At 43.3% G+C, this 27,996-nt stretch overlaps 1 protein-coding gene and 1 pseudogene across 2 annotated transcripts in view; both read left to right on the top strand.

Moving 5' to 3' along the window:
• Positions 1–27,996, top strand: part of MTMR2 (myotubularin related protein 2) — a 90,800-nt gene that overhangs the window by 46,880 nt on the left and 15,924 nt on the right. For both annotated transcript variants that reach the window (XM_030559956.1, XM_030559963.1), the window contains exons 3-7: positions 14,111–14,186; positions 18,308–18,402; positions 18,555–18,665; positions 20,887–20,988; positions 22,759–22,842. In XM_030559956.1, coding sequence (XP_030415816.1) covers positions 14,111–14,186; positions 18,308–18,402; positions 18,555–18,665; positions 20,887–20,988; positions 22,759–22,842 — 468 coding nt within the window. The remainder of the gene's footprint in view (positions 1–14,110; positions 14,187–18,307; positions 18,403–18,554; positions 18,666–20,886; positions 20,989–22,758; positions 22,843–27,996) is intronic.
• LOC115644667 lies at positions 21,925–21,991 on the top strand (annotated as a pseudogene).

Below are 27,996 nucleotides of genomic sequence, written 5' to 3'. Positions count from 1 at the left end.
ACAGTATTGTGATCTTACTCTATAAGGTCAAGGGACCACACAGTGAATGTCAGAGCTACAGGCTGATCACCTTGCTCTCCGTTCCAGGGAAGGTGTTTGTGCATGTTTTGCTGGCACACCTGGCACCTTTGCTACATTGGAAGTGTCGTCCCCAACAGTCAGGCTTTACTAGGAACAGGACCACCGTAGATGCCATTTTGGTCCTTCACTTGTCAGAGATACATTGCAAGTTCAGGAAGCCCCTGCACTTAGTGTATGTTGATCTTAAGGCTGCGTTTGATTCAATAGACCGTATTGCGTTATGGAAGGCCTTAAAGGGTGTAGATATCCCTACCACTCTGCTGGACTTGATTAGAAAGCTTCATAATGGAACCACTGCCTGTGTTCGTCTGGGGAACTGGATGTCAGCGCCTATTAAATCAGTATCTGGTGATAGGTAGGGTTGCATTCTGGCCCCTGCATTCTTTTGTCAGGCAATGGATTTCATAATGCAGCATTCCGTCAGGTCCATAGGCACTGAGATTGGTGATCTCTTGCTCACAGACCTTGACTACGCTGATGACGTTGTTCTTTTAAAGGATATTACCTCACCAGCCTTACCTCTTTAATGTAGGCAAGGCCTTTGGGAAGCAGCCAGTCATAGCAGTTGTTTTGTTTTTTCTCTTCTCTTTTTCTGCTTCCAAATAGAAGATAAAGTTGATTAAATGGGACGGGCATTCCCCCCACCAAACTGTGTCCTGCATCTGGCAGGAGAACAGGCTGGAGTGGGAACTGGACTTGCTTTCTTCTCTAGAACAATAAGCTATCGATGAACAGAGATGCAAAGGACTGAGTGGTTACAGAGACTGAATTATGCTCTTGTCCCTCAGCACACTCATGTCTGGAATGGCACGCTGGTGATGAGTGAGCAGCCCCTGCCTATGCAATAGTGTTTTTGCTGAGAGAAGGCTTAAGTCTCCAGAACTATAAATATGGAATATTTCATGAGAGTTGCGGTCTCTTTTTTTTCAGCTGCCTTGTGATGGGGAAGATTTTGCTTGTTTGAGCAGGATTATCCTTTTCATGTCTTCCCACACTCTTTTTATACCTCCATCATTATACACCAGCCAAACTTCAGGTTGCAGGATATTGATTTAATGCAAATTAGATGGGGAAAAAAAGCCAGACGGGGTCAATTTTCTGTCTTTGTTAGATGAAAATAATATCCCCTGAGTACTCATCTGGTCAGAAGACAGCAGAAGTGGCTTAAATTAATATACCTGAAAGTTTTAATATAAACTAATGTAAAATAAAGAAAAAAACTCTGGAATAATTTATGATTGTCATCCATAAGGAGTGGAAAACTAAAGAGAATAAGCAAATGGCCTTCAGATATTTCTGCTGATTTTTTCTTAGCTGCAAAGTTCCTGAATTCTACTTTCTGCTGAGTAGAACTAGAGAAGAGGTTATGGTTTTTCCAGATAAATATTCAGTATGCTGGAGTAAGAAGCCAGCAGGAGTGCAGTACTGTACTCTTATTAGAGTCTTCGTAAGGATGACTGCATTCAATACTTTGCTAAGATTTTATTTTTTGTGGGTTTAGTTGTCTTTGCACTAGGAGAGCTATTTTTTCCTCCTCTTTTGGCAAGTGTTACATGATTGTAGATAAATAGTTGTTATTTCACATCTGGAACTTCTACCTTACTCAGCACTATTTCCTAAGTGAAATTAGTACCTTGATCTGAAAGCCAATTTTGTATGGTTTGTCATGGTTTGCAGAGTTTATCACAAATGCTCAATCAACAAGAGCATTGATTTTTACTTTTAATTTTTTGTTACTTATCAGCTCATTCACAAAAAGTAAACTTATCTGCCACAGACTGGAGCTCTGAACTTCATTAATGTGCATTTTTAGGATTAGTTTATTTCTTTCATTGAGAGCTTTAATGGTTTAACCTATCACTCTAGGAATCTGTTTAACAAATGGAAAATAATTAAGAAGTGGATGCAGAAAGGCCACTGCACTGTCAAAAGATATTGGATAGCCATTGCTTGTTAACGGAACAGTTGCCTCCCGAGACACCATTAGAGCTGAAGAAAGCTCTGTATTAAAAACCTTGAACTTGTTTAAATAAATATTTTTTGTGATATTCTGTGCCGGAGGGGCTGACATGTTGAGTAGGTGATGGCTTGCTGTAGGAGCCTATTGAGACAATTTTGGAAGCACCAAGCCACTTAAACTTGCAGACAGAAAGGAGACCAGTCAGCTACCATTTGGTGGCCCTCTACAATGAATTCCTTTGAATTTCTAACCCTCAGCTCACATTCACATGTCAGTTTGAAGGGCCCAGAAATTACTACAGACCAAGAAATGACTGAAGTGCCTGTATAGCTGGGACTGGGAGTGGGTGGATGGGGAGGTTAGTCATGAAAAACAAAACAAAAATAAACCAGGAAAACACTGCCGTGAGATTTATGTTTCCCTCCAATGGAAACCATCTTCATTTCCTTGGTGGTCTTAGTTATTTAAAAAGAACCTAATCTTCTGGCCATAAACCTTTTTAAAGCTCTTCAAGCCAGTGGCAAGTAGGCAAGTGGATTTTTCAAGCCTTGTTATACTTACATGAAACATACAAGATGCAATGGCAGATGAATTTTATTTAGTTTGCTTGCTTGCTTGTGTTTATTTAAAGCTTGGAAAGCTATCACTGGAAGGCATTGCATTGTACATTTTATCAGATGGTGGTTCTCCAGAATAGAGCAAGGCACAGCCTAATATTCTCTGGCTTAATTATAATTGGAATGAGAGTTTTGTTATCTTAAAGCAGGTTGAGAGACTGTCTTCAGCCTGATGTTCTGTTCTAAACTGAATGGAATGCTGTGAGATAATTCCTGTGGGCGGATTGGCTATTGTACAGAATGTTGGATCCCCTTGGATGTACCATTTTGAAGTGATCCATATGCTTTGGTGTTTTGTTCAATTCCCATTTTCACTTTGTAACAGCCAAAAGATTAAGACACTGTCATTTCCATGGGATTAACGACATGCTGGACTGAATAGTTGTACTCAGCCCATCTGGTCATTAATCCCTAGAAAAGGCCCTATGGCTCAGTCCTGCCTTTGTCCTGCCTTTATGCTCCATAGATAGTCTGGTCATGGTATCCCCAGTGATTCTAAAGTATTCAACAAAAGCCTATTTACTCATTCAGTTTATAATTTATTACATTTTCAGTAAGAAACATAGCACAAAAATCCTTCCAAAGTGCAGTTGAAGTAGTCCTAAATGACAGCAGAAAATCTCTCTGAAGATGTACAATATTTGCAGAGCACTGTGGGATTTATCTAGTAAACATAATTACTGTTTTATAGTTGATCTAATTTAGCATTAAGGAAACAGAAGCATCTTGCAAATTCCAGAAAAACAATGCCCTCAAAATCGGCTCTCTCTGTCTCTGTAGGAAATGTTTTGATCAATGGAGAAATTAATGCACAAGTGATCAATTATTTTGTTCTTAAATTAGCATCAAGGGCTTGATTCTGCAACCAGTGAGTGAGTGAAGAGCTCCCATTGACTTCAGTGGTGCAGAATTGGGCCTCCGTTATTTATTGTTGTGAATGCAAGGAGACTCCCACTTCCCTTTTTCCCCCCTGAGATCCTTTAATACCCATTTTACAGTATCCTAGGCTAAGGATAGATTTTGGTACATAGACCATGGTAATGTCTTATGGAGTTTCACTCGAAAGATTAAATGCCTTGAAAAAGCTACACAAGGCAGTGGAGAACAGTAAATTCAGGAGGAGAGACTAACTTTGTGCAAAGGTAGCAGATATATCAAGGAGGAAGTTAGAGGAGGAGGCTGTGATACTCTCTTGGAGTGCCCAGAACTGTAAGCCCCTGTATTACCCCCTACCTCAGCAAGAGAGAGCTTTGCTGAAGCTTAAACTGTGTGTCAGCTTCCTGCCACACCAGTCTGTCCACTGCCCCAGCAAACTCCTTGAGACTCTGTCAGTCTTAACCTTAAAAGCAGCAAAGAATCCTGTGGCACCTTATAGACTAACAGACGTTTTGGAGCATGAGCTTTCGTGGGTGAATACCCACTTCTTCAGATGCATGTGGTGGAAATTTCCAGGGGCAGGTATATATATGCTAGCAAGCAGCTAGAGATAACAAGGTCAGTTCAATCAGGGAGGATGAGGCCCTGTTCTAGCAGTTGAGGTGTGAAAACCAAGAGAGGAGAAACTGGTTCTGTGGTTGGCAAGCCATTCACAGTCTTTGTTCAATCCTGAGCTGATGGTGTCAAATTTGCAGATGAACTGAAGCTCAGCAGTTTCTCTTTGAAGTCTGGTCCTGAAGTTTTTTTGCTGCAGGATGGCCACCTTAAGGTCTGCAATAGTGTGGCCAGGGAGGTTGAAGTGCTCTCCTACAGGTTTTTGTATATTGCCATTCCTAATGTCTGATTTGTGTCCATTTATCCTTTTCCGTAGAGATTGTCCAGTTTGGCCGATGTACATAGCAGAGGGGCATTGCTGGCATATGATGGCGTATATTACATTGGTGGATGTGCAGGTGAATGAACCAGTGATGGTGTGGCTGATCTGGTTAGGTCCTGTGATGGTGTCGCTGGTGTAGATATGTGGGCAGAGTTGGCATCGAGGTTTGTTGCATGGATTGGTTCCTGAGCTAGAGTTATTATGGTGCGGTGTGCAGTTACTGGTGAGAATGTTTCAGGTTGGCAGGTTCTCTGTGAGCAAGGACTGGCCTGCCACCCAAGGCCTGTGAAAGTGTGGGATCATTGTCCAGGATGGGTTGTAGATCCTTGATGATGCGTTGGAGGGGTTTTAGCTGGGGGCTGTATGTGATGGCCAGTGGAGTCCTGTTGGTTTCTTTCTTGGGTTTGTCTTGCAGTAGGAGGCTTCTAGGTACACATCTGGCTCTGTTGATCTGTTTCCTTATTTCCTCGTGCGGGTATTGTAGTTTTGAGAATGCTTGGTGGAGATTTTGTAGGTGTTGGTCTCTGTCTGAGGGGTTAGAGCAGATGCGGTTGTACCTCAGTGCTTGGCTGTAGACAATGGATCGTGTGATGTGTCCGGGATGGAAGCTGGAGGCATGAAGGTAGGCATAGCGGTCGGTGGGTTTTCGATATAGGGTGGTGCATTCTCAAAACTACAATACCCGCACGAGGAAATAAGGAAACAGATCAACAGAGCCAGACGTGTACCCAGAAGCCTCCTACTGCAAGACAAACCCAAGAAAGAAACCAACAGGACTCCACTGGCCATCACATACAGCCCCCAGCTAAAACCCCTCCAACGCATCATCAAGGATCTACAACCCATCCTGGACAATGATCTCACACTTTCACAGGCCTTGGGTGGCAGGCCAGTCCTTGCCCACAGACAACGTGCCAACCTGAAACATATTCTCACCAGTAACTGCACACCGCACCATAATAACTCTAGCTCAGGAACCAATCCATGCAATAAACCTCGATGCCAACTCTGCCCACATATCTACACCAGCGACACCATCACAGGACCTAACCAGATCAGCCACACCATCACTGGTTCATTCACCTGCACATCCACCAATGTAATATACGCCATCATATGCCAGCAATGCCCCTCTGCTATGTACATCGGCCAAACTGGACAATCTCTACGGAAAAGGATAAATGGACACAAATCAGACATTAGGAATGGCAATATACAAAAACCTGTAGGAGAGCACTTCAACCTCCCTGGCCACACTATTGCAGACCTTAAGGTGGCCATCCTGCAGCAAAAAAACTTCAGGACCAGACTTCAAAGAGAAACTGCTGAGCTTCAGTTCATCTGCAAATTTGACACCATCAGCTCAGGATTGAACAAAGACTGTGAATGGCTTGCCAACCACAGAACCAGTTTCTCCTCTCTTGGTTTTCACACCTCAACTGCTAGAACAGGGCCTCATCCTCCCTGATTGAACTGACCTTGTTATCTCTAACTTGCTTGCTAGCATATATATACCTGCCCCTGGAAATTTCCACCACATGCATCTGAAGAAGTGGGTATTCACCCATGAAAGCTCATGCTCCAAAACGTCTGTTAGTCTATAAGGTGCCACAGGATTCTTTGCTGCTTTTACAGATCCAGACTAACACGGCTACCCCTCTGAGTCTTAACCTTGTCTTGCAGGGAACGTTCGGTGAACCCTAGTTCCCGAGCACCCTGGAAGAGCATTCCTCTGCAGTCTCCAACCCCTATCAAAGAAATTGCCAAGCCTGCTGACTACAAAGACACAGGCTACACTCCAGAGGATGCACACCTTACTTTAATATAATAGCACTGAGATGGATTTATTATAAAACAAGAATAAGATTGTTAATAAAGACCAGCAAATTAAGTGATACTAAGCAGAGAGAATAGAAACAGAAAATAGTTATATGTAAAACATGCTTCCTAGTGTTTAAAATTTAACAGATTACAATCCTGGTCTTAGGCAATTTTGCACCTACAGTCATTTCTCAGCCTCCGCAACCCACATGGTTGTGGGATCCTCCTATCAGATTCCAAGAGCACAGCCCCTTTTGTCCCTTAAGTGATGAATAACAAAGGAGTCCCTTTCTTTCATTTTATAGTCCACAAAATCTTTGAAATGCGTTCTTTGATGGGTAAATCCAGACAAAGTTCCTCTTTCCTGCTGCTTGTCCTTCGGGGTGCAGGTGCCCAGCCCCTCCTTCATCCTCTGGTCACTTTGCTTTCTCAATTAACTTGACCACTCTGTTTACCTTAGATGCAAATATATTTTCATTGCCCTTTGCTTGTAATCAAGCCATGCTATTTTCTCATCCGCCTGTCAGCTTGATCCATGTGGGCAGGGAAATCCACATTCTGTTGTCTAGGGCAGGCTTGTTCATCAGTTGCGTTCAAAACATATTTCCAGCCCATATACACAACTCTATATATACACAACCTATACATGCATCTTGCAGTGATATTTGTGACCAGTGTGTCACCTTACAAGACATTGTTTGGCTAGATAGTCTGTCAACAGTGTGTTGGGTGTGCCCTTTGTCAATTGACATACGGGGGCTCTTAAGGTCACAGAGGCCTTAGACTCTATCAGGAGAATGTCTTTAGCTACCTTGATATAGGAGCATGTTGCTTTTTACAGTCTGGGGGGGTTAAAAAACATCACAGATGCAAAAAGAAAATTCTCTATTATTATATACATTACGGTAGTGTCCAGAAAATTGGGATTTTGTGTCACTAGGCACTGCACAGACACACAGTACGAGACAGTCCCTGTCTTAACAGCTTACGATATAAGGCCCTGATTCAGAGAAGGATCTTTATTTGGGAAAGAATTGAAGTATGTGCTTACACCCAGAAGAACTGCATTTTTTCAAAAAAAGTTTTGGATATAATATTCAGGAATATGTTTTCCTTGCATAACTCATTAAAGTAATCAATTAGATAAAGAGTTTACTGAGGGAGCTTAAAGCGTTACTGACCTTTTGGGACTAGATTTTGAATCCATGGCTGTTTTATCAGCAAATGAATTGTTAGCTGGAAGATTAATTTTTTAAAATCTATGTTAGCCCACTCCCTTCTTTGCTCACTCCCCCACCCCCTCGCGCATACTGTCTCAGCTGTCAGTGACGTGGCGTTGGCCAATGTAAAATTGACAGGGAGCTCTGAAAAACGAATGGGTGAGGGTTCAGAGACTGGGAATGCAAAAGGGATTATTACTGTTCTGTTCTGGTATGCTGAGGGGGCCAACTGAGACTCGCAGCCACAGGGTGGGGGAAATGGGTATAATGTTGTAAGCACAGTGAACAGTGTGACAGTTTGCAAATGCTGTGTTAGTGCCACCATTTTGGTCCTTTTTGGTGTGGTGTTGTTTCAAACCTTTTGGGTGGGGGCTTAGTCAGGAGGGGATTAGCTGGACGGAAAAATCAACAAAAAGGTCAAGTTTGGCTTTGTAAAACGAGGCTGTTAATCCTGACCGTAATGTTGGCAGCTTGGGGCGGCAAAAAACCTGGAGCCAGCCCTGTAAATAGCAGTTTCATATGGGAACCTGTAGCCTCCCCTTACTTTGCATAACACAAGGAGATGACGGTTGGAGTCAGGACTCAAGTGCACAGGCCAGATTAGACCAAGTGACCTAGGGTTTCATTTCTTGATGGCTTACTGTGGAGATTTTGGTGCTTAGAAGTCAGGTAGAAACAACACAAAAAACAATTGCAGACCGGTGGAAGTAATGATGTATATAAACAACTGAGATTTCCCCCCTTTGGCCTGGCCTACACTACACATTTAAACCGATATTAGCAGCGTTAAACCAATTTAACGCTGTACCCGTCCACACAACGAGGCCCTTTATATCGATATAAAGGGCTCTTTAAACCGGTTTCTGTACTTCTCCCCAACGAGAGGAGTAGCGCAAAATCGGTATTACCCTATCGGATTAGGGTCAGTGTGGCCGCAAATCGACGGTATTGGCCTCCGGGCGGTATCCCACAGTGCTCCACTGTGATCGCTGTGGACAGCAATCTCAACTCAGATGCACTGGCCAGGTAGACAAGAAAAGCCCCGCGAACCTTTGAATTTCATTTCCTGTTTGCCTAGTGTGGAGCTCTGATCAGCACGGGTAGTGATGCAGTCCCAAATCCAAAAAGAGCTCCAGCATGGACCATACGGGAGTTACTGGATCTGACCGCTGTGTGGGGAGACAAATCTGTTCTATCAGAGCTCCGTTACAGAAGACGAAATGACAAAGCATTTAAAAAAAATCTCCAGGCTATGATACAGAGTCCACAGCACAGTGCTGCATGACATGTGTAACGGAAAGCCAAAGAATGAAATGGACGCTCATGGAGGGAGGGAGGGAGGGGGTACCGAGGACTCCAGCTATTCCACAGTCCCCGCAGTCTCCGAAAATCATTTGCATTCTTGGCTGAGCTCCCAATGCCTGCAGGGTCAAACACATTGTCTGGGGTGGTTCAGGGTCTATCTCGTCAAATTACCCCTTCCCCTCGTGATAGAAAGAGGAAACAATCGTTTCTTTACTTTTTTATATGTCACCTTATGTATACTGCATGCTGCTGGTAGACACGGTGCTGCAGCAGTAAACAGTAGCATCCTCTCTCCACCCCTCCCTGGTGGCAGACGGTATAGTGCAGTAGGACTGATAGCCGTCCTCGTCATGAGCCCGTGAGTGCTCCTGGCTGGCCTCAGGCCTGGGTAAAAATAGGAATGATTCCCGGTCATTCCCAGTAGATGGTACAGAACGGCTGGTAACCGTCCTCATCATAGCAACTGGGGGCTGAGCTCCATCAGCCCCCTCCCTTTCCTGTGTAAAGATAAGATTCTGTACTGCCTGGACTATCATAGCAGTGGGAGCTCCTCTCCCCCACACCGCTTAATGTCCTGCCTGGACTATCATAGCAGCTGGAGGCTGCCTCCCCCTCATTTTATCTCACTAACAAGTCATTGTTTCTTATTCCTGCATTCTTTATAACTTCATGACACAAATTGGGGGGGACATTGCCACAGTAGCCCAGGAAGGTTTGGGGAGGAGGGCAGCAACGGGTGGGGTTGTTGTAGGGGCACCCCCCATGAATGGCATGCAGCTCATCATTTCTGCGGGATCTGACATGGAGCGGCTGTGCTCTCTGGTTCTCTAGTACACTGGTTCTCTAGTACACTTGCCCCATATTCTAGGCAGGACTGACTCTATTTTTAGATACCATAAAGGAAGGATTGACTCGGGGAGTCATTCCCATTTTTGTCTTTGCGTCCCTGGCCGACCTCAGCCAGGGGCACCCATGACAGCAGCAGACGGTACAGAACGACAGATAACCGTCATCTTATTGCCAATTTACAATGGCACAGCAGACGGTACAGAACAACTGATAACCGTCTCTACTATCATGCAAAGGCAAATGAATGCTGCTGTGTAGCGCTGCAGTACCACGTCTGTTAGCAACATCCAGTAGATATACGTTGACAGTAAAAAAAAAAAAAAAAGCTGAACAGGCTCCATGGTTGCCATGCTATGGCGTCTGCCAGGGCAATCCAGGGGAAAAGGGCGCGAAATGATTGTCTGCTGTTGCTTTCCTGGAGGAAGGAATGACTGATGACATTTACCCAGAACCACCTGCGACAATGATTTTTGCCCCATCAGGCACAGGGATATCAACCCAGAATTCCAAGGGGTGGAGGAGACTGCGGGAACTATGGGATAGCTACGGAATAGCTACCCACAGTGCAGCGCTCCAGAAATCGACGCTAGCCTCGGACCATGGACGCACACCGCCGAATTAATGTGCTTAGTGTGGCCGCGTGCACTTGCCTTTATACAATCTGTTTTACAAAACCGGTTTATGTAAAATCGGAATAATCTCGTAGTATAGACGTACCCTTTGTCTCCTCCCACTGCCAGCTTACTAACTGCTTTCTTCCCCAATGCTTGGGGCAGGCTCTCCTTTTTCTGTGTACTAAGCCCTCTTCCTTTTTCTCCAGCAGTGTCCTGTTTAGAACCCACTTCTTTTGGGTGACCTCCTTACATGGACTCATTGCCAATTCCTGGGGTTATGAAGTGCTCTCCCCAGCTTCATGTTTGTTTTTGCTAGTATTACGGCCCAGTACTGCTCACTCTTACTATTGGGCACTGTGCTGTTAATGTCAATGGGAGAATAGTAAGCACTGGCTCTGGCAGAAGTGTTAAAAGCATTACATCCCCAACTGTTTGGGGGTGGGAAACTTTTCCTGCGTTTTGCATAATGTCGTGTACACGTGTGGTGATCTGTGTTGTGAAGATGTTCTCCCTAGATGAAGTTGGCAATTCATACTGAAATTATAAAGAATAATTGGCCCAAAGCTGCTCTGTCACGCTGGAGTAAATCCAGAGTCAACCCATTGACTTCAGTAAAGTTATTGCGGGATTACTCTGATGTGACTGAGAGCAGAATTTGACACAATAATAGGACCCAAGTTGCATTTCTTTACTTTTGCTATTGCTAAGTTGGCTGTAATAAAGACAGTGCTACATATTATTTTCACAGCCTCATTCTAATGCATTTTTTTTAAAAAAAAAAAAGTCTTTTCCAGGAAGTCTTTGATCTTGTTTGTCTTTTCATGCATGCATAAATCTCTTATGAGAAAATCTTGAAACATACTTTTTTTTTCTGTGTGTTATTTTGCAGAATGCAGGCAAGTTATTTTTCCTAAAGTTCTACCATTGGCTGATCCTACATGAAAGTTGACCACAGACTTGTGAGGTTCCAGAGCACAATTTCAGGCAGGCGTGTTGAATTGCCTTTGCAGGGATTTCCTGATTGCAAATAAAAACAGCTCTTTCTTTTTTCTGTTGAACAAACAAACACAAGTCTTCCTCCTGCCTTATCCCATCCCCCTTGCAATTTGTGTGTCTCTCTCAGTGGTGTTGTAGCCATATCGGTCCCAGGATATTAGAGAGACAAGATGGATGAGGTAATATATTTTATTGGACCAACTACTATTGGTAAGAGAGACAAGCTGGCAGTTCTGAGAGTATATAAAAACAAAATGCAGTTCTTCTGAGGGTAAGCCCGTACTTCAGATATTTCCTGAATAAAGATACCCATAAGGATCCATGCTTGTCTCTCTCACCAACAGAAATTGGTCCAGTAAAAGATATTACCTCACCTCTATGTCAGTGGTTCTCAAACTTTTGTACTGGTGACCCCTTTCGCATAGCAATCCTCTGAGTGTGACACCCCAATAAATTAAAAACACTTTTTAATATATTTAATACCATTATAAATGCTGGAGGCAAAGCGGGGTTTGGGGTGGAGGCTAACAGTTCACAACCCCCCGTGTAATAGCCTCGTGACCCCCTGAGGGGTCCTGACCCCCAGTTTGACAACTCCTGCTCTGTGTCATTCAGGGAGATGGATTAGCTATGCTGGACTGTCTCCACTAGGGGGCTGTACCAGCATAGGTATTTGTAGATAAGCTCCTTTTGTAGAGGTGCTTTATACTGGTATAGCTTATTTCGCTTTAGCTGAACCAGAATACTGATATATCTGTGTCTACACTGGGGGAGGGGAGAGGGTTCCACTTTAACTATGCTGGTGTAGCTAGAAGTGTGACAAGGCATTTGTAACAAGTGTTCACACTGAGCCAGATCAGGCATTTCTTGTAGACTTAAGCCCATTGTCTTCAACAGAAGTTCTGATTCTGCTCCCACTTACAGCAGTGTAAATTAGAAGTGACTCCATTAACTCGATAGCATTGGACTGGAATAAAATCAGTTGAAGGAAAGAATTTGGTCCATTTGATCATGTTTACAGATGAAATAAATGGTGGCAGAAATCACATGTTGGTAAAGGGTTTGATTTGGTGTAACATATACACCAGGAGGAGCAGGGTGATGGAATGAAAAGCAGATGGCGGGGAGGGGCTGCCTTAGACACAATTTCTGTCACAATCACCGCCGCTTAAACCATTTCTGGATTGGACCCACTAGTGTGCTAGGGAAGCAGGAGTGTGTTGAGATTTCTGAAGTGCTTGGTCACTCTTCAGCGTGGGGAGATTAGTCAGTTTCTCTGCACTGCTGGAACACTCAGTGTGGAGCTGAGTGATATGAAGAGTACTACTCAGGAACTAAAAAGAGGTTTTAAAGTGGAATGCATAAAAGGGAGCAGGAGCTGGAGGGAAGAGGGTAATGAATGGGTAGGCGCATGGGCTGTCAAAACTGTCTCTCAAGCAGGGAAAAGGAAATTCTGCGATAGCAGGTCATCTTGATAAATAAGCCCTTCTACAAGTATATTTAAAAGGTGGAAAACTGGCATCTGTAGACAGCTAGTATCTGTCAAATGCCTCTAAAGCAGATAGCTTGGTGCTGTTGTACTTTTCCTTTCTGATCACTGCCAGCAAGAAAATTCTTTTCCGGGAAGGGGAATGTAAAAGTTTCCGTCCACTCTCTTATGCCACTTTCAGTATGGCTGCTCATTAACAGTATGTCCTCCTGCCTGCCTGCTAATGGGTCTTACTTGTGCTAAAGTTTACTTACTCACATGAGGTTGCATAGACACATCAACCAGCCCTCATGCTGCAGTAGTGAGCTTTAATGCATGTTGTCTCAACAAAACTTTTCAGATGACAAGATCTGTCCTGGTTCAGATGCCACAAGCATCAGTGCGTGATGGTGACGTCATATGGAGCCAAGTGTCCTCCTTCTGTTGAAAGGGAAAGGTCAAAACATGCACACCCCACATCTGCTGGAAAGTAATTAAGGAATGTTGGGCCAGGACCTGAGCTCTCACTCTGTTTCCTTTGTGTGCCTCCCACAGTGCCCAAGGGGATGGAGAGTTAGTAGGTGGGGATTCTCCTGTGCAGGCAGAATCCCCAGGTGGCTTAAAGATAATATAGATGAGTCTCTGTCATTCACTTCTGGGCTCCAGCCCCCTGACACAGCAAGGACTGGGAGTTGCAAACTCGGATCTTGTCCTGGTGTATGACTTGGTCAAGTCACTTGGTCAAAACCCGCCTTCGCCATGATACCTACAAAAAAATTGACAGCAGTTAGGCAGCTGGTGAGCCACAAACACTGCCTTTTATGTTAACCAGTATTATCGCATTGTTTTCTTGCACTCTTCTGTTGGTCTGTCTGTGGTCTCATATCTTACACTGTAAACTCTGGGTTAAAGAGTGTCTTTTTGTTCTGCGTTTGTACAGTGCCTAGTACAATGGGGGTCCTGGTCCAGGCCTATGACTCCTAGGCACTATGACAGTACAAATAAATAATAACAACTTAGGGTGGGATTTTCAAAAAGTGCCTAAGTGACTTGGGAACACCTTTTTCAATAGGGCTTGTGTTTCTGAGTCATTTAGGTACTTTGTAAAGTCCAACCATTAATCTCTGTGCCTCAGTTTCCTCTTTTACACAGTAGGATAATCGTAGTTTTCATAGGAATCTCATGAGGCTTACTCAGTTCATATTTGAGAAGCACCATGAGAGCTCCAAGTGGAAGGTCCTATCAGAGTGCTGAGGGTTCATTTCTGTTGATATTATTGACCAATTGCATTACATCAAAAGGGTGAGCTTTTGATATATGAAAATTTAATTTGATTCATTTTTTTTCCTGTTGCATTTTTGTATAGGTCCTGAGGGAGTCTAATAAATTGGCTGAAATGGAAGAACCTCCTTTGTTGCCAGGAGAAACCATTAAAGACATGGGTATGTGAACATGGCTCTAATTGCTTTTTTTAATTGATTAGACAGAATTCCCATAATCCCTAGTATGTATTGAATGGATTCATTGTCAGCCACAGTCATGGGCAAGGCTAAGTAACTATAGTCTGCCCAGTAGTCAAATTTGTCCTGCAAGTCAATGTCTAGACCTGTCTGTGTTTCTTTTTAGTGAGACAACTGGAAAGTTTGGAGGCTTAAGGTTAGACTCATAGAGTCATAGACTTTAAGGTCAGAAGGGACTATTACGATCATCTAGTCTGACTGCCTGCACAATGCAGGCCACAGAATCTCACCCACCCACTCCTATATCAAACTTGTGTCTGAGCCATTGACAGGGCTGGCTCCAGGATTTTTGCTGCCCCAAGCAGCAAAGAGAAGAAAAAAAAAGCAATCGCGATCTGCAGTTCTACCGCCGCTGCTTCAGTCTTCGGCGGCAATTCGGTGGCTGGTCCTTTGCTCCGAGAGGGAGTGAGCGACCCGCTGCTGAATTGCTGCCAAAGACCTGGACTTGCCGCCCCTCATGGTTGGCCATCCCAAGCAGTTGCTTGCTAGGCTGGTGCCTGAAGCTGGCCCGGCCCACTGAAGTCCTCAAATCATGGTTTGAAGACTTCAAGGTGCAGAGAACCTTCCAACAAGTGACCCATGCCCCATACTGCAGAGAAAGGCAACCCCCCCCCAGGGCTTCTGCCAATCTGCCCTGGAGGAAAATTCCTTTCTGACCCCAATTGTGGCGATCAGCTAAACCGTGAGCATGTGGGCAAGACTCACCAGCCAGACACTCAGGAAAGAATTCTCTATAGTAACTCAGATCCCACCCCATCTAACATCCCATCACAAGCCATTGGGCATATTTACCGCTAGTAGTCAAAGACAAATTGCCAAAATTATGCTATCCCATTATACCATCTCCTCCATAAACTTATCAAGCTTAGTTTTGAAGCCAGATATGTCTTTTGCTCCCACTACTCCCCTTGGAAGGCTGTTGCAGAACTTCACTCCTCTAATGGTTAGAAACCTTCATCTAATTTCTTGGGTTTGGTTTTGTTCTGGCTTTTTTCATTGAGGCTCTTTGATGTGATTGAATACAGTAGGTTTGCTGGTGAATTCCATGGAATGAAATTCTAATCAAACCTCATGCTTTGATTTGTCTCGGAGGTTCTAAAATGGGACATCGCATAAATAACAGCATTGGATAGTTGATCTGCCATGCTAGTCTTTTCCCTTGCCTCATTCCCTTCCCCTAAAAAGTGACCTTATGGAGTCTTGGAAGAATAGATCATTGCTGAAAAACTCCTGTCCTTTCCCCCCCAAACTCCAAACATTCAGTAATAATTAGTGGCTGGAGGCTGACATTTAAACCGTCCTGTGCCCCATAGGTGAATGTTATTTCTCACATGTGGATAGTTGTTAAATATCTTCAGCTATTAAGGGGTTGCAGACATTTCCCAGGAAATCTAAGGACAACAACTTTGATTTCTTAGCTGAGTAGACATGCCGTTTAAATATATAGAGTCACTAGTATTTGTATCTGTTTTGTAAAAGATACTGCAGAATATATAGGTTCTAAAAACAAAATACAGAAAGATGGCACATGCTATAGGTTATAATAGGGAATTACAGAATTTTTAAACCAGTCTATAGGATTCCATAGCTGAGATACCTTTTTCCATTAAATGCTATTAAGTTTGAGTCCTTTCTGTAGACCTCTATAGGTTTCATTCTGATTCCATTGTATAGGACCGAGATCGGCAGCCTTTGGCATGCAGCTCGCCAGGGTAAGCGTCCTGGCGGTCCAGGCTGGTTTGTTTACCTGCCGTGTCCGAGGGATGTGCTGGCCACCACTTTCCGCAGGACCCATTGGCCTGGAGTGGCGAACCGTGGCCAGTGGGAGCCGTGATCAGCCAAACCTGCGGACATGGCAGGTAAACAAACCAGCCTGGCCCGCCAAGGTGCTTATCCTCGCGAGTCGCGTGCCAGAGGTTGCCGATCCCTGGTATAGGAGTATATTTTATTTACTTTTCAAAAGGTTTTTTGCCCTGTAAATGGTTTAGATTAGCTTCACTATTTTAGAAACTCTACCAAGATGCCTTTTTTCCTCCCCATTATTTGGTTTCAAATATTGCCTTTTCTTTGTAAAATGCCATTGGGATTTGTAGACGAAAAACACTCTGTAAGAACTAAGTATTTTTTATTTTAATTAGAACTGGTCAAAAATGTTCAAAATTTCCAAATTTAACAAAATGGTTGATCAGAGTTTCAGTGAGAAAACAAATTTGTGGAAAATTGCAATCTTATCCCCACAAAAAATTCTCTGCTCCCTCATTTACTCCAGCCCCTGCCTCCACACTCTCTAAGAACCCTCAAGTAACCAATCAGGACTCTGTCTAGCCTGTCAGTGTAGGAACCTATCAATGTAATTCCTTACTTGGCTCAAGGGGTCAGTAGTGAGCAACACACTGTTTCAGCCCATGCTCCTCTCCTGCCCCATCGACCCCTGAGCTGCGTGCACTTATTCCACCCGGATCCAACACTGGCAGCCTGGGGAACCCAGTGATGACGCTCTTGATGCCAGACTGCCAGGCAAGCTCTCCCACTGACTTCACTGGGAGTCGCATGCTGTGACAAATGGGTCCGGCAGGGTTTCTAAAGGAGGTCTCTTCTTTGTGAGCTGCTTGAATTTGGCCGCTGTAGTCAAGAAGCCTTTTCTGAAAAGATGGTTTGTGCCGCTGACAGCGAGGGCGTGCTGGTACCTCTCATTGCAGAGTGCTGCAAACTGGTGTCACTGCACAGAACCTGCAGAGTGTTTTAGTGACACGACATGTGGAGTGGCACTGATTGAAGGTGGGGGGCGGGTAAAAAGTCACTTGACTGTTGGCATTTTTAACTGACATGAAACAGAAGGGTTGTTAGGGGAAGTGTTCCCAGTAGAGAGCTAGCAGCACCTCTTGCCTAGAATGAATGAGCAGCATTGATCGCCTTTTCAGAAGGGGACTGTTTTGAATCGTCATCACTCAACCCAAAAAATAATCATGTGTGGCAGATTGACTTTATTGCTGAATTAACGATTAAAATCATTGGCAATTGGCAAAAAAACTCCTTCAGTCAGATCTACAGCTGGTGTAAATTGGTGTAGCTCCATTGGCTTCAACAGAGCTATGATTATTTGTACCAGTCAGATGCAGAAGGTCACTATCTGAGAGTTAATTGAAGGATCAGGACCTACTCATGCTAAAAGCAGCCAGGGGAAAAGTGGCTTCTTGCATTTATGATGGTATCTGAATTGGTATTACAGCACTGACCAGGATCCATGTTTAGTTTGATGGTGTTTTTTACACAGCGTTAACTATTTGCCCTTCAGGGCAGTGATGGTCTCTTTTCTATGTTTGTGTCACGTCCAACACAATGGGGCTCCCAGTCCTCATTAGGGTGTTTAATAAACTTTAATAGTAATAGGTTGTGTTTTTGTGAATCAACTGTGTAACCATATATAACTTCTGCCTTCTTCTCTTTGTGAACTGTTGTTTTATTTTGTTTTTCCCCTCGTCTTTTTAACACATTTCATCCATCTCCTCATGTGCACCCATACAAAGATCAAAGGATTGATATTGTTTTGGTGTGCTAGTAGTAAAACAAATGTCTTTTGAATTTACACGGTTGTTCCACAAGGTTTCTGTTGGTGTTAGTGTGGTGCGTGATTTGTGCTAAAACTTAGATGCTCTTTCCTTTGCAAACTTCTACCTTATTTCTGGATAAGCATTGACTGGACAGTGATATTGAGAGCAATGTGTGTAACCTAGAGACGTGCTCACGTGGTGGTATTTGTATGCAGGTTCAGTTTCGTACCGGAGCACAAATAGCCTTTACTTTGAACCCTTACTTTATAACAGTAATGGAAATTGCACTGCTAATTCTGCGCAGGATTGTGCAACCCTTGATCAGACCTGGAAGCACTTGCTCATGCAAGTCACGCCATTGATTTCAGTTAGGCTGCCCATGTGAGTAAGAGTCACAAAACTGTAAATGTAAGTTACTCTTATTAGGTTTTTGCTCCTAGAGATTAACCTTAAACTTGCACTGGCTGCTTTTCTCTTTCTTTCACTTATTAGCCAAAGATGTGACTTACATCTGCCCGTTCACTGGAGCTGTAAGAGGAACAATGACAGTTACAAACTACAGACTATATTTCAAAAGCATGGAAAGGGTAAGCTTTGTAACCATTTAATTTCTTGGTCTACTGTATGTTCTGAAGCGCTGGGCCCTCTGTTATGACTCTGTATAAGTAGCAGTTATATGTTTTGGTGGTTGGTTTATTTGTTTTTTCCTTTTAAACTAACAAATTTCAACTGTTTCCAGGACCCACCGTTTGTCCTAGATGCTTCTTTAGGTGTGATCAACAGAGTGGAGAAAATTGGAGGTGCTTCCAGCCGTGGTGAGAATTCTTATGGGCTGGAGATTGTATGCAAGGTAAGTGGTCTGGGGAGAAGATTTCTTTTTAAAGAAGTGTCCCGCTGCCTGATATGGGGCACAGGTAAGAGCGCCAAGCTCAGACTGCCAGAAAACAGGGCATGTTCCCCAAACTGGTGGTACGCTCTATAATAAGATTTCAGCAAGTCAGTGACAAATGTATGCGTCCAAAATACTATACTAGTTGTTATGGAGCCACAGACAGTTCCCTTCAGGCCCTCTAGCCCCTTATGCACCACCAAGACTAACCAGACTTCTGTGATAAATGATTATTAAAACCAGAAATCACATATATTAGGTTCGTCCAGTTCCAAAGAACCAGACTCCCACCCCAGGTCAAAATATACTTCACTGGTAGCTAATCCTTTAGAAAACTAAAGGTTTATTAATACAAAAAGGGAAGAAAGTTATTAAATGCTTAAAGTGAATCATATACATCATAGTTGATTTCAGAGTTTGTAGATCAGGATAATAGCAGTGATGTTAAATCTAATATCTTGCAATAAATCTCCATCACCTGATAGATGGGGGGTTCTCAGTCCATTGTTCAAAGCTTCCCTTTATTAGAAATCATAATCCAGACCGGTGGACCAGGAAAGAGGCAAAGAGGTGGTGTCACAGACTCCATTTATATCCTCAGCCAATGTGTATGGAAGGTTACTGTCTCAAACATGGAATCATGGATCACATGTTCTACGTGCCCTGCTGAATCAGTGGGCCTCCATTGTCCATTGCTCTCAGAGGCATTCTCAGGAGGGGCCCACTGAAACAGCTCTTACAGGGGAGATTGTGTGTGTGTGAGAGAGAAACTGACTCTGTAGGGCAATCCCGTGGGATGTGGGAGATACGGGTTCAAGTACCTCCTCTGAATCGGGGTATTATGGGATGGGTTTTGACCAGAAATTCCATCCTGGACCCAAAAAACTTTCCTGGTGAAAGTTTTAGCAAAACCAATATATTTCCATAAAGAGTTATGGTGTCAATGACTCAGCATTTTCCAACAATAAAATGATTAGTTGAAAAATTCCCTGCCAGCCCTAGAGAGCACACGAGTCTTCTTCCAGATCATTAACCAGTCTTCACCTCTTGTACATAGTCCATAGCAAGGGAAGGACAAGGGGATCCAGGGCCTTCATTGAATGATTTATTTATTCATTTATTTCAATTTAATAAATTGAAAAGAATACCTGTCCAGCGATCTTGGATCAATTAACTGTACGATCTTAGTACAACCAGCATATTATTCCCTAACATCTAGCCACTACTTAACCAGGCCATAAATAAATAAATAAAGCCCCTACCTAACACCAGCCAGCCACCACAAATGATTGCACACAATGGCAGATGCTGTTTTGTGCCCAGAACATCATCAAAGCTGGGCTATGTCAGACCAAGGTAGGGAAGGGGAAAAATGAATTCCAAAGGCAACACCCTACCTGTAGATCCTTCCCTTATACAGCAAGGGAGCTCCCTGTTGGCCTGTATGGGGATAAAGGTGGTTTCTGAAGTAAGCTGAACTCAGGCCTTTAGGACAAGGCCCATGTCCAAGAGGAAAGGATACTACAGCCTCTTGGACAAACAATTGGAAAAAAGGCAGTCCTGGTCTCTGCTAGTGTTTGAGCAGGTGGGATTCTACCAAGGCTCCCAAACTGTGAACATGCTTAGTCAAGGGAATTGGATATAATCTGAGACAAATCCTCTAGTTTCTTCCTCAGTGCACCGTAGTTGTTGTCTTCTCTGGACACTGTCTCCTGAAATTTCCTCTGCATGAGAAGCAGGACCCAGATCCAAGCAAGGCAGCCTTCTATTTTCTTTAGCTGTTTCTCTCATTTTTTCTTTTGGCCTGACTCCTCATACATGAAAGAGGGATATTCATATGTATGAACCCTCTAGTGTGACCACCACTTTCCATTGATTACTGTAGGCTCTTAGATTGTTTACTACAAATGTCTGTGTTTTGGGTGAGGAGTTTCTCCCTTTTGGGTAAAATGTATTGAACCTGCCTAGCTTCAGAATTCTGGTTTTGTAGGAGAGTACAGTGTATTGGTCTTCATGATCTAGCCGGACCATTGACCTTGTTCATAGAAACTGTTCAGATTTAGAAACCCGGGTTACAGTTCTGTATTTCAGTTCTCCTTGGATTCCTCGGAATCACTATGCACATTCAAGTTGTATTTAAGGTAATAACAGTTTGATGTGATGGTTTGCTTAACTTTTCTAGGACGTTCGAAACTTACGGTTTGCTCATAAACCTGAGGGACGAACTAGGCGATCCATATTTGAGAACTTAATGAGATACGCTTTTCCAGTATCCAATAATTTGGTAGGTATTTCTCCTGCTGTTACTAGAAGATGCAGAATGTTGGTGCCCAGCTTTGTTCAAATAATCCACTATTTTTATGGGGCAACTTTATTTGTGAGAGGAGATATGCTGATCTTAAATCCTTTCTGGGTATGTCTACGCTGTGCCAGCTGACTTGGGCTATGGGGCTCAGGCTAAGAGGATGTTTAATTGCTGTGTAGACATTTGGGCTTGGGCTGCAGCCAGAGCTCTGGGACCCTCCTATCTCTCAGTGTCCCAGAACCTGGACATCTACAGTGCAGTTCAACAGCCCCTTAGCCCGAATCAGCTGGCACAGGCCTGCTGCAGGTTTTTAATTGCAGCGTAGACGTACTCTTTTGGACAAAATGCTGCTTAGAATGAGGTCTTCTGAAATTCCAGGTATGTTAAAAAGACAGGAGGTCTGGTCTAGTGATTAAAGCACAAGATCAGGAATCCTAAGGTGGGTTTCTGTTCCTGTATCTGCACAGACGTCCAATATGACCTTGGGCAAGTCACTTTTTTGTCTCATTTCTAAAACAATAATAAATTGCTTACTCCCCAGGAGTGCTGAGACCTTATTAATTAATATATGTAAAGCACTGGGATGTTAAATGGAAAGTATTCTAAGTGTATAGTATTATTATTATTATTTATTAATAGTTATTAAATGCCTGTACGGCCTCAAAGCCTGATCCAACTCTACTAAAGTCAACGAGAGTCTTTTCATTGACTTCATGGGAGTTAGAGCAGCAGTTTGTCACATTTTACATGAAATTGTTTGAGCAAAGGGAGAATGCACAGTTCATAAATTCCCCAATCCTGTGCCACGCTTGAGTGGGACCTACTTATTTCAGTGGGGCTCTGTGCAGACAGATTGGTGCATCCACATGCAAGCAGTTGCAGGATCATGCCATATTTTGTAATTGAAATGTACTCTGCTTTCTCTTCAGTTCGTATAAATCTTTCGCCTTTTACTAAGATTTCTGTGGAAAGGAATATTCTTCTTCATGTGTAAAGGAAATGCAACTCCTCTGTGTCACTGTACATTTGAGAAGCCTGGGCAGGGAGTTTTCTCACTGATGCTCACATGCTTGTAATGGAGCAAAATGTTCAGGATACAATTAAATCTGTTAGGGGTTCACAGTCAATATGTGGCTGACTACTCTCACATCTGCAGAACAGCTGGTCCGTTCGAGGATGTGATGACCATGCAGTTATTGCTTTAGATCAGGGATTCTCAAACTGGGGGTTGGGACCCCTCAGGAGGTTGCAAGGTTATTATATGGGGGGGTCATGAGCTGTCAGCCTCCACCCCAAACCCTGCTTTGTCTCCAGCATTTATAGTGATGTGAACTATATAAAAAAGTGTTTTTAATTTATAAGGGAGATCACACTCAGAAGCTTGCTATGAGAAAGGTGTCACTAGTAAGAAGTTTGAGAACCACTGCTTTAGATGCTGGTGGGTAAAGGATGTACTTCTACATAATGTGTGAGAGGAGCCTTCTTGCCACACAAGTCATTTTCTTTTAACAGTAAACATCTTTTGTCCCTGTAATGTAGGAGGTAATGGAGCAGTGTGATAATGAACATGGAAGAATGTACGTTAGTGTGTTAATTACACTGTAGAACGGGAGTGTCAGTTACTTTACAAAGGCTTAAAGAAAAGGAGTGTAGTAGAAACAAAAGAAGAGTTGCAGGTTATTATCTGAGATGTCAGATAACATGAAAAATGAACTTGGAGTATTTAATGCTAAATGTTCTTTCTCTCAGCCCCTTTTTGCATTTGAATACAGAGAGGTTTTCCCTGAAAATGGCTGGAAGGTGTACGATCCTATTTTGGAGTACAGAAGACAGGTAGGTGCTTGTTTCACATTCTTGCTCCTGTACATTATTCTTCGAAAGTTAAGGTTTTTGCTGGAATATAATTACTGATTGTATGTAAGGAGGAATAACCCTAATCAGAAATGTCAGCAGAATCAGGGCGTTGGTCAGCATATTTCAGTAACTGACAGCAGAGGTACAGCTGCACAGGCAGTAACAACACCTTAAACATTAGTGTAAATGAGATTCAGGATGCCTGCTATTTTCATGATTGCATAGACAGGGCCACAGGGTTTTTTACTATATTATCAGCTACACCAATGGTCCCCAACACAGTGCCCGCCGGGGCATTTATGTGCGCCCGCCTAGTGCCCAGCAAGGGAGAGAAGCCATGGCCCCACGCCTGGTGGGGACAGAGAACTCCGGGGCTGCGGGCGCCGGTGTTCTCTGCCCTCGCGGCTTCTCATAGACTCATAGACTCATAGACTCATAGACTCTAGGACTGGAAGGGACCTCGAGAGGTCATCGAGTCCAGTCCCCTGCCCTCATGGCAGGACCAAATACTGTCTAGACCATCCCTGATAGACATTTATCTAACCTACTCTTAAATATCTCCAGCGATGGAGATTCCACAACTTCCCTAGGCAATCTATTCCAGTGTTTAACTACCCTGACAGTTAGGAACTTTTTCCTAATGTCCAACCTAAATCTCCCTTGCTGCAGTTTAAGCCCATTGTTTCTTGTTCTATCATTAGAGGCTAACGTGAACAAGTTTTCTCCCTCCTCCTGATGACACCCTTTTAGATACCTGAAAACTGCTATCAGGTCCCCTCTCAGTCTTCTCTTTTCCAAACTAAACAAACCCAATTCCTTCAGCCTTCCTTCATAGGTCATGTTCTCAAGACCTTTAATCATTCTTGTTGCTCTTCTCTGGACCCTCTCCAATTTCTCCACATCTTTCTTGAAATGCGGTGCCCAGAACTGGACACAATACTCCAGTTGAGGCCTAACCAGCGCAGAGTAAAGCGGAAGAATGACTTCTCGTGTCTTGTTTACAACACACCTGTTTATGCATCCCAGAATCACGTTTGCTTTTTTTGCAACAGTATCACACTGTTGACTCATATTAAGCTTGTGGTCCACTATGACCCCTAGATCTCTTTCTGCCATACTTCTTCCTAGACAGTCTCTTCCCATTCTGTATGTGTGAAACTGATTGTTCCTTCCTAAGTGGAGCACTTTGCATTTATCTTTATTGAACTTCATCCTGTTTACCTCAGACCATTTCTCCAACTTGTCCAGATCATTTTGAATTTTGACCCTGTCCTCCAAAGCAGTTGCAATCCCTCCCAGTTTGGTATCATCCGCAAACTTAATAAGCGTACTTTCTATGCCAACATCTAAATCGTTGATGAAGATATTGAACAGAACCAGCCCCAAAACAGACCCCTGCGGAACCCCACTTGTTATACCTTTCCAGCAGGATTGGGAGCCATTAACAACTACTCTCTGAGTACGGTTATCCAGCCAGTTATGCACCCACCTTATAGTAGCCCCATCTAAGTTGTACTTTCCTAGCTTATCTATAAGAATATCATGCGAGACCGTATCAAATGCCTTACTAAAGTCTAGGTATATCACATCCACCGCTTCTCCCTTATCCACAAGGCTCGTTATCCTATCAAAGAACGCTATCAGATTGGTTTGACACGATTTGTTCTTTACAAATCCATGCTGGCTATTCCCTATTACCTTACCACCTTCCAAGTGTTTGCAGATGATGCCTTTGATTACCTGCTCCATTATCTTCCCTGGCACAGAAGTTAAACTAACAGGTCTGTAATTTCCTGGGTTGTTTTTATTTCCCTTTTTATAGATGGGCACTATATTTGCCCCCTTCCAGTCTTCTGGAATCTCCCCCGTCTCCCATGATTTCCCAAAGATAATAGCTAGAGGCTCAGATACCTCTTCTATTAACTCCTTGAGTATTCTAGGATGCATTTCATCAGGCCCTGGTGACTTGCAGGCATCTAACTTTTCTAAGTGATTTTTTACTTGCTCTTTCGTTATTTTCTCTTCTAAACCTACCCTCTTCTCGTAAGCATTCACTATACTAGACATTCCTTCAGACTTCTCAGTGAAGACCGAAACAAAGAAGTCATTAAGCATCTCTGCCATTTCCAAGTCTCCCGTTACTGTTCCCCCCTCCTCATTGAGCAGTGGGCCTACCCTGTCCTTAGTCTTCCTCTTGCTTCTAATGTATTGATAAAAAGTCTTCTTGTTTCCCTTTATTCCCATAGCTAGTTTGAGCTCATTTTGTGCCTTTGCTTGTCTAATCTTGCCTCTGCATTCCTGGGTTATTTGCCTATATTCATCCTTCGTGATCTGACCTAGTTTCCATTTTTTATATGATGCCTTTTTATTTTGTAGGTCCCGCAAGATCTCAAGGGTAAGCCAAGGTGGTCTTTTGCCACATTTTCTATCTTTCCTAACCATGGGAATAACTTGCTTTTGGGCCCTTAATAGCGTCCCTTTGAAAAACTGCCAACTTTCCTCAGTTGTTTTTCCCCTCAGTCTTAATTCCCATGGGACCTTGCCTATCAGCTCTCTGAGCTTACCAAAATCCGCCTTCCTGAAATCCATGGTCTCTATTCTGCTGTACTCCCTTCTACCTTTCCTTAGAATTGCAAATTCTATGAGTTCATGATCACTTTCACCCAAGCTTCCTTCTACTTTCAAATTCTCAACAAGTTCCTCCCTATTAGTTAAGATCAAGTCTAGAACAGCTTCCCCCCTAGTAGCTTTTTCAACTTTCTGAAATAAAAAGTTGTCTGCAATGCAGTCCAGGAACTTATTGGATAGTCTGTGCCCCGCGGTGTTATTTTCCCAACATATATCTGGGTAGTTGAAGTCCCCCATCACCACCAAATCTTGGGCTTTGGATGATTTTGTTAATTGTTTGAAAAAAGCCTCATCCACCTCTTCCGCCTGATTAGGTGGCCTGTAGTAGACTCCCAGCACGACATCACCTGTGTTTTTTACCCCTTTTAGCCTAACCCAGAGACTCTCCACCCTTCTGTCTCCTATGTCCATCTCCACCTCAGACCAAGTGTGTACATTTTTAATATATAAGGCAACACCTCCTCCCTTTTTCCCCTGTCTATCCTTCCTGAGCAAACTATACCCATCCACACCAACATTCCAGTCGTGTGTATTATCCCACCAAGTTTCAGTAATGCCAATAATGTCATAGTTGTATTTATTTATTAGCACTTCCAGTTCTTCCTGCTTATTACCCATACTTCTTGCATTTGTATAAAGGCATCTAAGATACTGGTTTGATCTCGCCTCCCAGCTTTGCCCTGACCCTCCTTCCTCTCTGCCATTATAGCCCGTGCTCCCTCCTGTTACCAACCCATCTCCCAGGTCTTGTTCCCCACTTACCTGTGGGCTTTGCTCACCTGTCCCCGTCGAACCTAGTTTAAAGCCCTCCTTACTAGGTTAGCCAGTCTGTGCGCAAATAAGGCCTTTCCCCGCTTCGAAAGGTGAACGCCATCTGTTCCTAGCAGTCCTTCCTCAAATAGCATCCCAGTGGCATTCTCACTGGCTTCTCTCTGGATTCATATATTATATAATATTAAATACGATGTTTTTTGTATTATTTAATGTACAAATACAAAATAAGCCTTGAAAAATTGTTGGCGCCCGCCACACTCTTCTGAAAACATGAATGTGCTACTGGCCACAAAAAAGTTGGGGACCACTGAGCTACACGGTTGCTGGCAACTCCTGAAATGAGTGCTAATTTTGCTGGTGGAGACACAAGCTCATTGAACTTTCTAGGATATGTCTACGCTTAAAACCACTACCATGGTTCTCTGATCACTGTAGTTAATTCACCTGCCCGACTTAGATCAATGGAAGAATTCTTCTGGCAGAGTAGCACTGTCTATATCAGGGGTAAGAGGATTTTTACACCCTGAGAGATATAGCTATACCAATGTAAGTTTTCAGTGTAAGTCAGCCCCTATTCAGTGATGGGTTACAGTTTTTCCATCGTGCTTTAATTAGTTTTAATCCTTTTTCTATACATTTACAGTTTCCTAAGAGGTTTTGTTTTTAAATAAAAAAGTTTCTTTAAAGAGTTTTTTTAAAATGTTTTAAGTAGGAAATTGGAAGGAGAAAATCCATATAAATGTTGAAATAGATACTGTATGTTGTCTTGGTGGCTATTTTAAGGGATCAGCCTAGGCAGGGTAAGGTACAAACGTTTGTGGGCTGGAACAAAGGTATGGAGTGTATCCAGACTGGTCTTTACAAAGCTGTTAATTACTTTGAGTTAATTGACAATCAGTTAACTTGAGGTAATGAACTCGAGGGGTACGTCTACACTGCAATAAAAGAGCCATGGTCTGGATTACTGACTTGGGGTTGCGGGGCTTGGGGTGCCGGGCTATAAAATTGCAGTCTAGATGTTCAGGGCGCAGGGTGGAACCCTACCAACTTCTTCCTAGTGTAAATACTGCCTTGGATTATGTCTTCTCTGCAAGAAAAGTGGGTTGTTTGCACTGAAATAACGCTCTCAGTGTAAAATCAGAGGGGAAACAACACTCAGGTATTTATCTAGTTGAGATCTTTCTTCCCCCACCCCCACCCCACCCCCACCCCACCCCATCCCTCAAGCCTAGGGTTTACTTTGACTAGTTACATTAAGGTAAAAATTACAAAGCCTTGTCTCCTCTAGGATGTTACATCGAGTTAGCTATCTTGGTGTGAAAACACACTGGGTTTTGCAGTGAAGACGAGCCATAATCTGAATTCTGACAGTGATGGAACATAGTCATTACCATACCAGATCAGACCCAACATCCATCTTGTCTTCCAAAATGATTGGTACCAGCTGCTAAAGAGCAAGACACAAGCAGCCCTTCAATAGGCAGTTATGATATGACCTGGCCCCCTTTAATTAGAGGTTTGCTTAGGTCCTTATGAAGTTTGAACAGAAATCACAGAGGCAAAATGTATGTGTTATCTAGAGAACCTCTGGAACGGATTTAAAAAAATTCTGAGAGAGCTGGTCTTGGCACAAGCAGTGCATTGATTCTATGGAGACCCCATGGTCTTGCACGTTAATTGGCATCTCACAGACCAAGTGAATCTTCTCCCTCTGGATGTGGGAGTAGAGGG

Source organism: Gopherus evgoodei, chromosome 1 (assembly GCF_007399415.2).
Source record: "Gopherus evgoodei ecotype Sinaloan lineage chromosome 1, rGopEvg1_v1.p, whole genome shotgun sequence".
Lineage (NCBI taxonomy): Eukaryota > Metazoa > Chordata > Testudines > Testudinidae > Gopherus > Gopherus evgoodei.
The sequence above is the reverse complement of the archived record's forward strand: the minus strand, read 5'-3'. Positions and strand labels throughout refer to the sequence as shown.